The sequence below is a fragment of the Macaca nemestrina genome, chromosome 11 (genome assembly GCF_043159975.1).
Source record: "Macaca nemestrina isolate mMacNem1 chromosome 11, mMacNem.hap1, whole genome shotgun sequence".
Taxonomy (NCBI): Eukaryota; Metazoa; Chordata; class Mammalia; order Primates; family Cercopithecidae; genus Macaca; species Macaca nemestrina.
In genome coordinates this window covers 69,642,264-69,659,566 of record NC_092135.1, presented here as the reverse complement: position 1 = coordinate 69,659,566, position 17,303 = coordinate 69,642,264, and the positions used below count along the sequence as shown (strand labels likewise).

The 17,303-nt window shown below is 37.2% G+C and overlaps 1 protein-coding gene and 1 long non-coding RNA gene across 20 annotated transcripts in view; one reads left to right on the top strand and one right to left on the bottom strand.

Annotated features, from left to right (window-relative positions):
- Positions 1–5,009: 5,009 nt before the first annotated feature.
- Positions 5,010–17,303, bottom strand: part of LOC105483243 (dynein cytoplasmic 1 intermediate chain 2) — a 61,772-nt gene continuing 49,478 nt past the window's right edge. For 12 of the 19 annotated variants that reach the window (XM_011743991.3, XM_011743996.3, XM_011744002.3 and 9 more), the window contains 3 exons: positions 10,140–10,280; positions 8,418–8,543; positions 5,010–6,921 (listed from right to left, as the gene is read on the bottom strand). In XM_011743991.3, the coding sequence (XP_011742293.1) occupies positions 6,808–6,921; positions 8,418–8,543; positions 10,140–10,280 (381 nt within the window). In that variant the 3' untranslated portion in view covers positions 5,010–6,807. The remainder of the gene's footprint in view (positions 6,922–8,417; positions 8,544–10,139; positions 10,281–17,303) is intronic. The other 7 variants (XM_071072934.1, XM_011744008.3, XM_011743998.3 and 4 more) reach the window with 1 other exon arrangement.
- LOC139357144 (uncharacterized) lies at positions 10,279–12,258 on the top strand. The gene is made up of 2 exons (XR_011609857.1): positions 10,279–10,938; positions 11,037–12,258. It is a non-coding gene; the product is annotated as an uncharacterized lncRNA (long non-coding RNA).

Genomic DNA, 17,303 nt, shown 5'->3' with positions numbered 1-17,303 from the left:
TACACAACTCTAAAATCAAGACTTTGTGTTTAGTTCCTAAACTATGACTCGCTTAATGCCCCTAGTCCCAGGGATATGCTGGACCTGGCTTGTACCAGTCCAATGAGGACCCACTATGTGTGTATCTTCCCAATTCCATTTTCATTGATACTACATTTGTTGTTTGCAATTGGCCATGGTGGGAACATCTACATCATGCAAACTGGCTACACACCAGTTTCCTCTTTTGTAAATTAGCAATCATATTTCCCACATCTGTGTGTGTGTGTGTGTGTGTATATATATATATATATATAATTTAATACATGCTCAGTAAATAGCAGCAGTTACTACTACTACATGGTCAGAATGTACACAGGCCAGTTCTTTGTAAGGCAGAGGAAATGGTAACTTTAGAAACAGCTGTACATTTCCACTAAGTATAAAGTAATGGTAAAAGATCTTTGAGTAGGTTCTCATATCACTCCCATCTCTTTTTTTTTTTGAAACTTATACTGATTTAGCACTCTCTTTCAAAAGCAGAATAAAAAAGCTAAGATAAAGATTATCAGTGAATCCCAACTGGTCAGGAAGGCTTTGTGTGGTAAAGCAGCTGTGTCAGCAAAGATACCTGAACTTCTAGGAGCCTGTTTTTAACCGCTAACAGCCAGGAGACAGAGCCTGCAAAGCTTACAGGAGCTACTGAAGATCAGATACTGAACCTGTTGAAGGTTCACCTTCCATAATACCAGTGCTTCATACCTGTATGGTGCTTCATAGATTAGCATGCATTTTCACATATATTCGGGTATAATTCTCATAACTTCTTTGAGAAGTGGTAGATGAAAGAATAGGCTTAGAGAGGTGAAAACATTTGCCCAAAGACATGGTTAACTGAGTTTCAACACAAGTTGACTCTTAAAATTCAAGGCTGTTAGAACTAGAAATATAAATTTCAAGACTATCATGTTTGAAAAGGCTAATCTACCAACTAAATATTAATATTTGGAGTCAATTATTTCCTCTCAGTTGATGTAATTCCAATTAAACCACATCTTCTTAACATTCATTTAGCATTTTGGGGCATCTGATCTACATGAATGTATTATTCCAGTTATTCCCTGGTAATGCTGATACTGCAGCACTCATTTTACAGCAAAGAGGGGGAAGGTCTAGAGAGATGAAGAATTTGTCTAAGATGAGGAGCAGGAAACTCAGGGGCAGTCTTCTTTGCATCACACTGTATTACTCCTTATTGGACTTTTAGCACAAAATAAACATTTTTTCTTGATACAAATACAACTTAAGTAACTCCTGAGTTTGAGGAAAAATAAGCCTCATCATTTATTTTACCTCTAGAAAATGAAGTTTCCTTCAAATCCATTTAAGAACCCTTAAAGTACTGACAAATTCATGACTATATCAAACATTATTAGAAATAAGGCCCATTAATAAGGGGCTAGTCATTTTACCACGTTTCTTCCTCAGTGGGTATTTATTATTATCAGGTTTTGCCTTGTTTCTGGAAATCACATTTTGGATACAGTAAGAGAGATCCCTACCTGCCAATCCAGATAAGAAGCAGGTAAGAGCTATTTCTGCAGGACTGATCTCAAGGTGTCCTGTAAGCCCGACAGCCAATACACAGTTCCTTAAGGAACAAAGGTCTTCCTTTTAGTGATCATCTTCTCACATAAGCACACATTATTTCCAAGGGGACTAACCCTAGGGAAGGGAGAAGTACTATGTAAAGAGTGTAACAGCTGAATAGCTGTTGTTCCTAGATTTATAGAGAAGTGACTGATTCCGGTTCTGCCACTATTTAACTGTGTAGTCTTGAACCAAGTTTGTTCTCTCATTGATTCAAAAAAGGAGTTCCACTTCCCCTTTTCACAGGCTCCAGATACCACAGTCGATGTTCTGTATATAACTAACAGAAGAGCAACAGCTGAGTCTACGATAGAAATTCAGAGTGGGTCATTTTTTTTCAACTAAGCATAATCTGTAACTTTATCATAGAATGTAATAAAACATTCCTAGAAAAAATATCACTGATTAAAAGCATTTGGTATTTTTCTCAGTTCACTGCTACTCCTGAAAACCTGAGGATTCTGCTGAGGGTTTAAGTTATGTGATTTCCTAGAATTAAAAAATAATTTCTTAAACACCAACCCACTTTATCCTGAGCTCGTTACATTGCACAGAGGCGTACACAGATGGTCTCTCTCCATTCTTGTATTCTTAAAAAGAACATGAAAAATAAAATCTCTTATTTGTATAGTATTTTGTAATATAATTTACAAAGGCCTTCACATATACATTTTCTCACATAATTGTCACAGAAAGCAAATATTTTCCTCATTTAAAAGATGATAATACTTACCCTTGTCCTAGATTACATTATTAGAAATGGGGGAAATCAGGAATAGAACTTGGGTCTTTTGTGCCTAGTGTTCTTTCTCTTATATACCAAGCCACTCTTAAATACAAGAAATTTTGTTTCAATGCATTTCCATTACCTTGTTCAGAAAAAAAAAAAAAAACCAAAAACCTAGTACAAAAATTCACAAAAGATAAAATTACTGCTATCAAAGTCTTACCACTGGCATATCTGATTTCAGGAGTCACAGTGTCAGGTCTCTGCATGTTCGGCCCAACGCAGGTGTGTTCTACATCTATACAATCACCGCCCCACAGCTTTCTGACCAAATCAAGTACATTATAAGAGAGGCAGGATAATACATTACCAGAGACCTGAATAAGTGACCTCACAAAGTGAAACAGACCTTTCAGAAAGCTTACCTGAGTGCAAGCTGTTCCATCCTCTGACTGGGAACTGGTAATGGAATATTAAGAAGCCAAAACTGGGATTCCTGCTATGAAACTAACAACACAAAATACCATAATTTTATAAAAGTTTGTAAAAGTCTGCTGATTGGCTATGTGGAAACTATCAGTGGCTAAAAGCTACATACTGAAAACTTAAAATACCTGCCATCCATTTGAACTTTTAGAAGTTTGGAAATTGTGAACATGGCAGGCAGAAAGACAATCTAAATACCTAAAGTCCAACAAAAGGAATGAGAGAACTGGCCTATTGTGAAAAGCATTCCAGTGTGAGGAATTCCAAGTCTTATAGTTGGTATTCTGGTTAGCAGTGTAGGATTTTTCTTTAAGATGGACTCCATAACATGTTTCCTATTTATGAAAAGGATTTACAAAATGTAATACAGTACAAGCAAATTACTACCATTTGGGGGCTGTAAAACTTTTGAAAAACTTGATTAAAAGAATGTTCCTAATTGTAATCTTCCCCTTCAAAAGAAATACTGAAAATGGCTGTTCTCTTAATATTGCCTTTGGGGCAATTTCCAATTCTTTGACAGCATTAGGAGCCCCTAGATTTGTAAGCCAGATCTCTAAGTAAATAATTTCACAGCATCAATAATTTTTAATTAGTAAATGATAAGGTCCAAGTTGGGAGTGACTGTTCCTCAAACCTGTAAGGTCCTTAAGTTGCCAAGCAAAGGGGTCCCCAACCCCTGGGCTGCAAACCAGAACCAGCAGTGACCCATGGCAGGCCATGTAACAGGAGGTGAGTGGCAGGCAGGCAGGCGAGTGAGCAATACCACCTGAGCTCCCCATCCAGGGATCTAGGTTGTGTGAGCTCCTTCCTTATGAGAATCTAATAATGCCTGATGGTGACCTGAGGTGGAACAGTTTGATCCCGAAACCACCTCCCAAACCTCCCTGGTCCATGGAAAAATTGTCTTCCTTGAAACTGATGCCTGGTGCCAAAAAGGTTGGGGACTGCTGGCCTAGCAATCAGCAAGATGGTATCGGGAAAGCAAGAACTCCTTTCTTGTTGCTGTGTAGCTTGGATTAAAAACAAAACTCAATGGGAACCCCATCACTAAGTCATCAAGAAGCAGCAAAGCTGTTGGCTATTTAACCTTAGCTTATCCTGAAGACTGAGACATGACACCAGCACCCTAGATGATAAGCAGCATCTGGAGCTGCACTTGGAGCTCCATTCTCTTTAGCATACATTTAATTATACAGTCTTCTCATTTAGAAAACTATTAGAATATCAATGTTGAAACGCTGGGGTTGTGGAAAAGACATTTAAAAATGCACTGCCTAGTGAGTGGCGGGTGACCACTGAAATTTATGACAGCGCTTTAGGAAAAAAAAAAACCCTACTGGATTTCTGACTTAAAAATAATGCACTACTCAATATAAGGAAAAATAGTATGATATGCTTCACAGCAGATTTTCACTCATCCATTCAAGTCTTTCTGTATGGTTCAAGGGGTGGATATTACAGTCTATCCACACTAGTACAGAACAGACTAAAACATTCTAACAACACTGAAAGACTAGGACCAATCATTCCTAAAACTACTTTTCTATAGTTCCTCCCACTAAATTTTAAGTCATCCATTCCTTCGAGATGCAGTATTTCAGCATTATTGTAACAACATTTTATATAAAGAGACTTTCTAAACTTTATAGGGAACTGGATCTGTAAATAGGAAGAAAGCTTCTACCAATGAATATTTGGTTTAAATACCAAAAAATGATTATTTCAGAGATTTACTGCAAGTTAATTGTCTGTGAAGCTGGATATTCCTTAACATAAAGGTAATAAACTTTAATGTTCCATTCAAAAAGACAAAAACCAAACAACAAAAATTAAGAAATTAACCAGAAAGCTACAGCTTGTTTTCTTACTCAGAAAAAAAGTACAACTGATAAGGTACAATTTCTGTAACTGGATATTTTTCAAAATTATAAGCCTTTTAGTTCTAAAAGTATAAAGAACTGTGATGCACTTCTAGTCAACCTAATCCAAGCTTCTATATCCACACTGACAGTCTCAATACTTTCTCTTTTGCTATTATATAGTCAACTTAAGGTAATTCCTTAAAGTAAATTTGTGTGTTCCTAAAAATACAGACTAAAGTTGAATGGGCAAAGGTATACATCGCATTTTCTGGGGGAGAAGGGGAGAAGTCATTCCCAGAAAGTGAAACATTTAAACAATTTTATTCTTTCTTTCACAACTAAACACAACACCTGGAGTTTGAGGAACATCTGATTTGACATAGGATTTCCAACCTTTTCTTGTCCATTATATTTTAACACTTGTTTTCCCTACTTTTAGTCATTTTTACAAACCAAAGGTAGAGATACAGTAACTACATGAGTAGTGAGTACATGAATTTTTCTATATAAAGACAGTGTGACTGCTAAAATTGAAGATTTGACTCACAGACACTGCTACAATGAGATAACTTGAGATGTTGTCTTTGGTATATAATGGGCAATTATGGGGTATCAATTTATGAAACTGAATACAGAAAAGCAAAGAATTGCCTACTTTTCTATATTCAGTTTCATATATTGATACCCCATAACTGAGTAGAGCTGAGAGAAAATTCAGAAATCATTAAATCAAAACTTAATTCCCACATATAAAGAATGAGGCACAGACTTGGCTAAAATCACACTTCTCATAGGTGCTTCAGCAAGAATGAGAGTTTGGGGCCAATAATTCCAGGTCAATTATTCCTTACACTATACACTACTCATTATTTGGAAATTTCTCTCCCAACAATTCTTTGTTACAATTATTGAAAGAAAAATGTTCAAATTCTGATTTCTAATCTTTCTTCCTAGTTCATGTTCTGTTGAATAAAAGACAGTTACATTTCAGAAGTACAAAAGTTTGGGATCAAGTAAATCGACAATTTAAAGTAGATAAAATCAAGATCTGATCATAGTCCTTTCCTCTATTCCTGAAATTCACTGATTTCAATACTAATTCTTAGATATTTGTCACCTACCTTTCTGACTTGTAGACAATGCTGTGGCAACAGATCTCAAGATGTAGATTTTAATGCCAAAGTATGGTCCATCTGAGCACTTTGCCTTTATGGCTACTGAAATTATGAAATCAATTTCTCTCAAAGGTTTTACTCTCAGTGAGGTCACATACATAGTTCTTAATCAGTGAAAATTATAGGCAGCTTTCTATTTATCCTTTAAAGGAAATATGTCTTAGATGGAAAGAATATAAAGTAGTAAAACAAAAGTTAACCTAGGGGAAATTTTTTCACCAACAGATTATCTAGACATCAATTCACAATGCACTGGGAGATCTATAGTATATACCACATGGTATATTTAGAGCACACAGCTTTGAGATGGCTGCTTACAGCAGGAGCTTAAAGATATGGAAAAAATATATTTTATAAAAGATGGAAAAATTCAAGTTGTAAGGAATAAAAATGAAAATTTGAGAAGTTAACGCATATTTGTTTTTATTTATAGGTAACTACCACATGAATTATAAGGACAACAAAGGATGTCAGAATGGAACATGGATAGGTGTATGCATACTACGGCCAATGAGAAACAATGTTCCTATATATTATGGGTAGTGAGAACATTATCTGTGTCATAGGGAACCGTGATCATTTAAAAATATGCAGAACTTATTTCATCTGTGCTTTAGAAATAACTGTATACAGTGTTATAAGTTGAAAAGAATTCAAAATAATACCAAATATACACCTGTGTATTAGCATTCAAAAAAGCTGCTTTCTGTGAAGTCAATGAGCTATATTAAAAAATGACACAAATCCAAAACAAGATGCATGTTATATATAAAAGGACATTGTAAGTTGCCTTACTGCATTAAACCCATGGTTTAATCCATGAAATTTCCTTTTAATTATCATTTAGATAGAAGCATGCAAATAATCTTGGGATCTACTTAAGAACCTTTCCCAAATCCACTAGTTACACTCCCCTTTTCAGGAACTAAGCAGGTATTCGGGTAGCTGCTTCCTCCTCTGCATCAGCTCGGTTTGCATTTATTTCTGCAAGTGTTCGGCCAAACCGTGCCCATTCATCATTGCGGGGAACAGCAATCTGCTATTAAAAGAAAGACAATGTTTTATATACAATGAAATAAAAGATCATTTTACCCACTATTATTCAGTTTGTTTTCAAATAATTTTTCTGTTAAAAAGTAATAATTGACCTGAATGGCCTTTCCATAATTACGGGGACTATAACAATGATTTACAACATTTCAAAACAAAAGACGGTGTTTGTGAAGTGTGTTGTGACAGCCTCAGAAATGACTTGGCTATTATCACCACCAATCCAAGAGAGAATAACAATGATGCTTTGTAAATATAACTCCTATGCACCATCTCATGGATTCTGCTGGAGAGGAATTCCTTAAAATTTTTTTTACTGTATTCTTGCATACAGTAAATAACTGAGTTTTTTTCTGTAAGAAACAATGTTTGAAGCATGGTTTCATAAGGGGGCTGGTTTCTTGTATTTTTGTTTGGAACATAAGGTAATCTTTCTTGATACCCTAACTCCTTCATCAAAAGCTATGCTACTATTCACTGCTTTAGTGTTGCACCGGTGGCAAAAGAGGCTTGTGATGCTTTACTTCATAGAGGCAGCTACACACACACATATATATATATATATATATATACACACACACACAAAATTTTTTTTTTTTTTTTTTGAAACAGAGTCTCACTCTGTTGCCCAGGCTGGAGTACAGTGGCACGATCTCGGCTCGCTGTAACCTCTGCCTCCCAGGTTCAAGTGATTCTCCTGCCTCAGCCTCCCGAGTAACTGGGATTACAGGCATGTGCCACCACACCTGGCTAATTTTTGTATTTTAAGTAGAGATGGGGTTTTGCCATGTTGGCCAGGCTGGTCTCGAACTCCTGACCTCAGGTGATCCACCCGCCTCTGCCTCCCAAAGTGCTGGGATTATAGGTGTGAACTACCATGCCGGGCCCCAATAACAAATATTTTCGATAACTGCCATTATAATATCATAGGAGTCTGACACTGTCATGTTAGGGCACAAACCACTCACTGTGGCAAATGGCTGTGCCTGCTTCTAAATCTATACTATCCAGTAGGGTAGCTACTGGCCACATGTGATTATTTACATTAAAATTAATTAAAATTAAAAATTCAGTTCTTCAGTTGTAGTAGCAGATATTACTTTTGGTTTCTACTACTTGGCTCAAATTAATGAATACAGAAAAATAAATCTTATTTCAATATCAAGAAAACCCCAAAGTCCACCTATAACTCCAAACTTCTCCCCAAAGAATTTCTAATTTCCAGCAATGCATGCTTCAAGAAACAAGGTACGTTCAATGTATTTATTATATTACCCTCAAAATCTGTTGCATGGGAGACAGACCATTTGGTTTAGAAAGAAAATATTTCAAGAGTTGCTTCTGTGGTAGAAAGTAAATTTTATCTTTACAACGATATAGTTTATACAACTCATAAACCTCAAAGCCTAGGGTTAGCCACAAAGATGCCTTTACTACAACGCAACTAAATAGATGTGTCAAAATTATAGGCAGGGAGTCCCATACCTCTCCCACATCGTATATAACAATCTGTCCTTCAGAATCACCCACAGCAATCTCTCTGCCAGAATGGGTCCATCTCACACGATTAAGAGCAGGATTACCCTCCACAGAAATGCTGGCAGTTGGTACCTAAAGTCATTTAAAATAAAGGACAGTGTTAAAAGTTTCGTCAAGATTTCTATAAACATGTAAAACAGTAATTCTTCTCTCAATCTGGCTACATTTTTAAAAACAAAGATGAAAATAAAGAATTTCCCCAACTTTTTTCTTCTTCAGTGACATATTATGAATGACATTATAGTCAATCCTTGAAAATTGTTTGCGAAAGTAAGTCCTTGTATAAAAAATTCTCAGAAGATTAGACACATTATTTTGAAAGGTCTTCTCTTAATAAAGAGTCCTTTTTTGTTGTTTTAATGTCTTTAAGAAGTCAAGCTGTTTGAAAACACATGGCCAAAACCCATTTAAAAAGAAAACACTTCAAAAGCCCTCATAAACAGATTATGGTTTGATTGTAGAGGACAGGAATCACTTGTGCAGCGTGTATCTCTATCAGCTGAAACCTGTATTTGACTCATTGTTCCTAGAAACAGTTCATACTGAAGGTGCAGTATGAGTCTGTCTAAAGCCTCCTGTTCCATGAGCTAGCGGGAAAGAGCCAGGATGATGGCACCAAAACAATGGCACCAGCTCCTTGGAATCTGACTATGCCTCTTCTTTGCTAAGGAAGAAGAGTTTTATTTGCTACACATGGAGCAAACATTCAGTGTTTGATTCAGACTAAAAGTATGATAAAATTTTTAAAAATTTTTGAAATTTGACAAAAAAATCCTTTGTATTAGTCATCCCCAAATAATTTAACCCCATACACAGAATACCAAAATAGTTATAAAGAAATATTACATTTCAATCCACATTTAACTGTAACCTCAAATCTCTAAGACTGAAATCCAAATAAAACAGAATTGGTACCATTCTAGGTAACTAGGAAGAGATGTGGGAGATCTGAGTTGACTCTCTCTCAACAATTGTTATTGATAGAAATACTAATATTAATTCTATTACCAATAGCAATATAAAAGAATTCTAAGAACATTTTAAGCTTCTCTAAGCTGGTAAAAATACATGTGACTAAAAATAAATAAGAGTTGCAATTAAATTTAATTGCTAATAAGTGATTTTAGTACAGCAATTAGGAAATTTGACAGTTTCTATATTCATTTTATAGTAATACTCTGTTTTCAATCCTTCATGAAAAAAACTCATCAAAAATCAAAATACATTTTTCCTTCCTTCAAACAAATCAGGCTAAGATTAATGTTTATGGATGATATATAATGCTATCAAGGCTAAGAGATAATTTAGAAATTCAGAATTAAGGTTAACATACTTCAACAGTCTGAAACTATCTGCCTGCTAGCCTATGAATGAAAAATATCCCAGTTATCTTATGAATGAGACTTTGCCAGGACATTAGAGACATGATAGTGCTTTTCAGAAGTAAAAGGAAATGCCCCAGTACTCCTGTCAACATTATTTCTCCCTTTAGTTCTTCACAGCATGCTGTTTATTATTTAGGGTACAAAGCTTATTTGAGTTCTTTGTGATGAAGCTACAATCACAGAGCCCTTTTACATTCTTTGGAATAAAAGGAATTTCGCAAATTATTCAATAAATATCCAATTTTCTATTTTTCAATGCAATTTTTGTTATTTTCCTGCTCACCTCTGTGTCATTATTGAGATTCCACAAATCCAATCTCCCCATGCCATCCACACAGGCAAACAGGGCTGGGTGGGTAGGTGACCACATAACATCATAAACATAGTCTGCATTATCTTCAAATGAATACAAAGGCTTGTTATTCTGAAGGAGAAAAGTTGATTTTTAGCATAGTCCATATATGACATACAAATCATTAAACTACTTATCACTGTTAAAAAAAAAGACATACATTCAACAAGTATAACATTTTATGATATTTAACTCAGCCGAGAAAAAGTTCTATAATTTGTTTCACTACAGAATTATCTGGTATTATAAATTAAGAATCAACTATTGATTGCATTTTCCTTTTAACTTGTAGATGCCATACTGCTTAAAAAAAGAAATAGAACATGCTTCAAAAACATCTGTCAATGAGAAGATTCTGGGAAGATAACAGCAATAGCAGTGTACTTTTTAAATCTCCTCTAGATCTCCCCATAAACTCAGATAAAGCAATGAGGGCGGGAAGAGCAAAGATTCACAGACAGCATCTACAGCAGAATCAGGAAACAAACTTCCAAATAAAATCAGGTGGAAACAAACCTCTGACAACTACAAGACTTGCATGGTATCAGTATCTGTGTGGGAAGAAGATGAAGGAAGGCACAAGAACTTCTGACAGGTGGAGAACAGAACCTCAGTCATAGCAGATGCTCACTGGACAGTGTGGTGGGCCAATCTGAGAACAGCAGCAAAAACTAGGAGACAGTTTGGCACAATTCCGTTTATAAATACATTTGACCCTTGAACCATACAGGTTTGAACTGCACAGATCCACTTATACTCATATTTTCTTCTGCTGCTGCCACCCCTGGGACAGCACAACCAACCCTTCCTCTTTCTTTTCCTCCTCAGCCTACTCAACTGTGAAGATGATAAGGATGAAGACCTTTATGATGATCCACATCCATTTAATGCATAGTAAATATATTTTCTCTTCTTTATGATTTTCTTAACATCTTCATTTCTTTAGCTTGCCCTTAAGATGACAGTATATACTTCATATAACATAAAAACTATGTGTTAATCAATAGTTTATGTTGTCAGTAAGGTTTCTGGTCAGCAGTAGGCTATTAGTAGTTAAGTTTATTGGAAGTCAGAAGTTATATGTGGATTTTGAACTGCTGGGATGGGCGCTGGCACCCCTAACCCCTGCATTATTCAAGGGTCAACTGTAAACGCAAGCAGACTACAGTGCAGTATAAGTAAGGTCTCCTGGTACAGTGTGGGTGCTATAAACTCTCAAAATTAACAAATCAAAGTTCCTTTCCAAGACAAAGTCTCACAGAAGAGAAACTGCTGGGAATAGAATCACAGTTGTAGAATGCTGGACAAAAGAGACAAAGCAAAAAGTTCAGATAGAAGTGGTGGAGAGAAGCAGAAAAGGCACATCTCAGAAAGCACAAGATACATGTATTTTCACTTTGCAAAAGCCAGAGAAGAGAGAGCTTTAACCTAGAAAATGAGCTAGGAAAGCTATCCTTGCCCATTCCCTCCCTCCTAAAAGTACAGAAAAATTCATTTCACTAGCAGACAATAGCAAAGAAAAGGATCTCAGATTCCATAAAAGTTATTGTGGTGTCAAGAAAATTATATGGGAAAGGAATAGTCTTTTCAAGAAATGGTGCTGGGAAGACTAGATATACATATGCAAAAGAATAAAGCTGGCCCAGGCGCCATGGCTCATGCCTGTAATCCCAGCACTTTGAGAAGCTGAGGTGGGTGGATCACATGAGCTCAGGAGTTTGAGACTAGCTTGGCAACATGGCAAAACCCCATCTCCATGAAAAATACAAAAATTAGCTGAGCATGGTGGCATGCACCTATAGTCTCAGCTACCTGGTGGATGGCTTGAGCTCAGGATGTTGAGGCTGCAGTGAGCTGAGATCACGCCACTGCACTGCAGCCTAGGCGATGGGAGTGAGACCTTGTCTCAAAAAAACTAAAAAAAATAAAACAAAGCTGGATCCCTCCTTCCTTAAGTCATACAGAAAAATTAACTCAAATGTATCAAAGATCTAAATGGAAAGTAAAACCATGAAACTTTTTTTTTTTGTTCTTTTTTGAGACAGTCTCACTCGGTAGCCCAGGCTGGAGTGCAGTGGTATGATCTCGGCTCACTGCAACCTCTGCCTCCTGAGTTCAAGTGATTCTCCTGCCTCAGCCTCCCAAGTAGCTGGGATTACAGGCATGCACCACCATGCTCAGCTAATTTTTGTATTTTTAGTGGAGAAGGGGTTTCACCATGTTGGCCAGGCTGGTCTTGAACTCCTCACCTCAGGTGATCCACTCACCTCGGCCTACCAAAGTGCTAGGATTATAAGCGTGAGCCACCGCGCCTGGTCAAAACTATGAAACTCTTAAAGGAAGCATACAAGTAAATCTTTGTGTCCTTGAACTCAGAAATGATTTCTCAGTTAAGAAGCCAAAAGCACAATGACAAAAGAAAAAGTAGGTAAACTGAGCTAAATCAATATTAAATACTTTTGGGCTTCAAATGATATCATCAAGAAAGTGAAAAGAGAACCTACAAAATGGGAGAAAAAATTTGCAAAACCATGTATCTGATACATCACTGTGTCCACAGTGCTTACAATAGCCAATAAGTATTAACACATGAAAAGATGCTCAACATCATTAGTCGTGAGAGGAATGCAAATCAAAACCACAATGAGGTATCACTTCATACCACTAGGATAGCTAGAATAAAAAAGTAACAAAGGTTGGTGAGGATATGGGAAATCAGAACTTTCATACCTTGCTGGGGAACGTAAAATGGTGCCGCCACTTGAAAAATAGTTTGGCAGTTCCTCAAAATGCTAATTAGTTACCACGTGACCCAACAATCCCACTCCTAGGTATATACCCAAGAGAAATAAAAACTTGCACATTCACAGCAGCATTATTCACAATAGCCAAAAAGTAGAAGCAACTGAACTGTTCATCTGATGAATGGATAAACAAAAAGTGGTATATCTATACAATGGGGTATCATTCAGCTATAGAAGGAACAATACATTGATACAAGAAATATCAATATGAAGGAATGACCCTTGAAAACATTATGCAAAGTGAGAGAAGCCAGTACACAGTTGAATGATTCCATGAAATGTCCATGAACTGTCCATAACAGGCAGATCCAAAGAGACAGAAAGCAGACTGATTAGTGGTTTCCAGGAGCTGTGGGGGATAGGGGAGAATGTGGAGTGACTGCTAATGGGTATAACGTTTCTTTCTAAAATTTGAAAATGTTCTAGAATTAGATACTGGCAATAATGCATGCCTCTGTGAATATACTAAGAACCACTGAATTGTATACTTTAAAAGGGTGAATTTCATGGTGTAAGGATTTTGCTCAATAAAACTGTTATTTAAAAAGAAACTAATTTTAAAAGAAGAGATAAGGTGATTTAGAAAAAGTGATAAAGAAGATCAGCAAAGGTACATCTACAATGGCAGGTCCTGAAGAAGAAAACCAAAGCAGTAATACAGAACAAATACCAAAAACAACTCAAAAGAACTCTCCTAAAATAAGACAGCTTGAAACTACATATTGAAAGGGTATCCTGCGTATCTAGGAACACTGACCCTTTAAAGAAAAGGGAAAAAATCATTTGATCACCCAGGTTTTTTTAAAAAAAAACAAATTGCAAGTAGGGAAAAGAAAATCAGATTGTCATCAGACTTTGTGACAGCAATGCTTTTTTCCAGAAGTCCATAGAGTAACTAAGGTATGCAAAGAAAGAAAATGTAAGTCATGGATTTTATAAACAATCAAACTAACCTTCATAATCATATACTTTTGTGGAATATGGGAATAATGCACCTGTGGGCACCTTCTGTATCATATACTATAGAATGAGCTTCAGATGACCAAAAAGACCGAAGAGACGTTAACATAATGTCTGGTGGATAACCAAGTCATTTACGAGGGTAAACATCTCATTATGGAAACATAAACAATCTGCAACCACACACATTAATATGAATGACATCACAGGAATGCAAAATTGAGACTGAGAAACCCCACAGCACCAACTCGACAGAGATCAACCTGGTTTCTTCCTCAAGAATAAAACAGCAAGAAAAAAAAGAGGGATGCAAATCCTACTTTAAAGAGGAACTTAGAAGATAATGTCAATTGTGGCTGGGCTTGGTGGCTCATGCCTGTAATCCCAGGACTTTGGGAGGCCGAGGAGAGCCGAGGAGGGCTGAGGCAGGCGGATCACTTGAGGCCAGGAGTTTGAGACCAGCCTGGACAACATGCTGAAACCATCTCTACAAAAAATATAAAAATTAGCCGGGCATGGTCGTGGGCGCCTGTAATCCCAGCTACTCGGGGGGCTGAGGCATAAGAATCACTTGAACCCGGGAGACAGAGGTTGCAGTGAGCCGAGATCACGCTACTGCGCTCCAGCCTGGGCAACAGAGTGAGATTCCATCTCAAAAAAAAAAAAAAAAAAAAGATATGTCAATCGCAAATGGATGGCCCTCCTTTGGATCCTGCTTCAAATACATAGTAAAAAGAAAAAAAAAAATTGAACACTGATAGGCCATTTGATGAAAATAAGGAGCCAATGTTCATTGTGGGGGGTTTAATAATGATACGGTAGTATTTTTTTAAGAGGTTTTATTTTTTAGCGATACATATTGAATATAGTTGAAATGGTATGTATAGGTTTGATTTTAAATAATGCAGAGATAAGTATAGACAAGATTGGTTATGTGTTAACTGTGGAAGCTGGGAACAATAATGGTTTCATTATATTATTCCCTCTCCTTTTGTATCAGCGATTTTCCATAATGTTTTTCAATTGTGAATTAAAATTTTTGAGATATAGTAAATGTCAACAGCATGATCATTTTAATAGCCAAAAATGTTTGTTTTTAATTTAAAAACCAAAATTTTAATAAAACTTAAAACTAAGCTAAACACAAAAATTAAAAGTCTTTTTCTTTTACGATCACTGTCTGTCACTCTCCCTGATAACACTACCAAACGAAGTCTCACTCTGAGAAAGTGGTTTTCTTTTTTTTTTTTTTGAGGTGGAGTTTGACTCTTGTCACCCAGGCTGGAGTGCAATGGTGTGATCTTGGCTCACTGCAACCTCTGCCTCCCAGGTTCAAGTGATTCTCCTGCCTCAGTCCCTCGAGGAGCTGGGATTACAGGCATGCACCACCACACATGGCTAATTTTGTATTTTTAGTAGAGATGGGGTTTCACCATGGTGTCCAGGCTGGTCTCGAACTCCTGACCTCAGGTGATCCACCTGCCTCGGCCTCCCAAAGTGCTGGGATTACAGGCGTGAGCCACCGTGCCCAGCTGAGAAGGTGGTTTTCAACCTAGGATGTGCAAAATCATCTGCAGAGTTTTTGAAAAATACAGATGCAGGGCTCAACTCCAGATGCAGTTCCTCGGATTCTGATGCACACCAATGATTAAGAACCACTGTGCTAAGGCTGCTGACTCCTGAGGTGATAGTGTACTTCAAAACAGCTTATTTTTAGGCAATGTTATGTCTTCCACCAAAGACCAAGTAATTCCACTCTAGGTATATACCCAACAGAAATGAGTACTTACGGCCATCAAAAGACATCTACAATTATGCTCACAACAACACTATTTGTAATGGCCCCAAACTGGAATTAATGCAAATACCATCAGCAGTAGAATGGATAAATTATGGTATATTTACACAATGGAATAGTATATATAGCAGAGAGAATAAATAATCTACAACTATACTAAAAAAAATGAATGAATCTCAGAAATATAATGTTAAGCAAAAGAAGTCAGACACAAATGAGTATTTTTTTTTCTTTTTTTTTTTGAGGTGGAGTTTCGTTCTTGTCTCTCAGGCTGGAGTACAATGGTGCGATCTCAGCTCACTGCAACCTCCACCTCCCGGTTTCTAGCGATTCTTCTGCCTCAGCCTCGCGAGTAGCTGGGATTATAGGTGCCTTCCACCATGCCCAGGTAATTTTTATAGTTTTAGCAGAGACGGGGTTTCACTACGTTGGCCAGGCTGGTCTCGAACTCCTGACCTCAGGTGATCCGCCCGCCCTGGCCTCCCAAAGTGCTGGAATTACAATCATTAGCCACTGCACCTGGCTGAGTATTTTATACTGTATGATTCCATTTTTATATGACACAAAATATGAAAAAAGCTACATGCAAATTAGATTAAAACTTACTTGTATTTATAATATAAAAGAAGATTGTTAAATGTATCATGAAGTGGTTACTAGGCTGAGTACCTGGGTGATGGAATAATCTGTACAACAACCCCCATGACATGATTTTACCTATATAAAAAACCTGCAAACATACCCCTGAACCTAAAAATTAAAAAAAAAATTCACCTACTCAGTGGACTAATACGCAGCCAGAGACAAAAACAGGATGCATTGTAACTGGGTAAAAGATGACAATACAAAGAAAAACAGGGCTGGGCGTGGTGGTTCACACTATAACCCAACCACTTTGGGAGCCCGAGGCAGGCAGATCACTTGAGGCCAGGATTTCGAGACCAGCCTGGTCAAGGATGGCAAAACCCTGTCTCTACTAAAAATGCAAAAACTAATTGGGCATGGTGGCACATGCCTATAATCCCAGCTGTCTGGGAGGTTGAGGCATGATAATCGCTTGAACCTAGAAGGTGGAGGTTGCAATGAACTGAGATCACCCCACTGCACTCCAGCCTGGACAACACAGCATGGTCACGAGTCAAGCCATATTTTTACTAAGCTCTTTAAGGTTGCACGCTGAGTTGAATAGTGTCTTCCTAAAATTTGTGTCTACCTGATATCTGTAAATGTGACCTTATTTGGAAATAGGGCCTTTGCAGATGTAATCAAGTTAAGATGAGGTCATATTGAATTAGGGTAGGTCCTAAATCTAGCACGATTGGTATTCTTAAAAAAAGAGAAAAATTCGGACACAGAGACAAACACGTAAAATGCCATCTGATCACAGAGGCAAAGGCTGGAGTGACGGTAGCTGCAAGTCAATGAACAGCAAGGACTGCTGGCAACCATCAGAAGTCAGGAGAGAGACAAGAAACAGATTCTCCTTCAGAATCTCCAAAAGTAACTAGCCTCTCGACACCCTGATTTTGGACT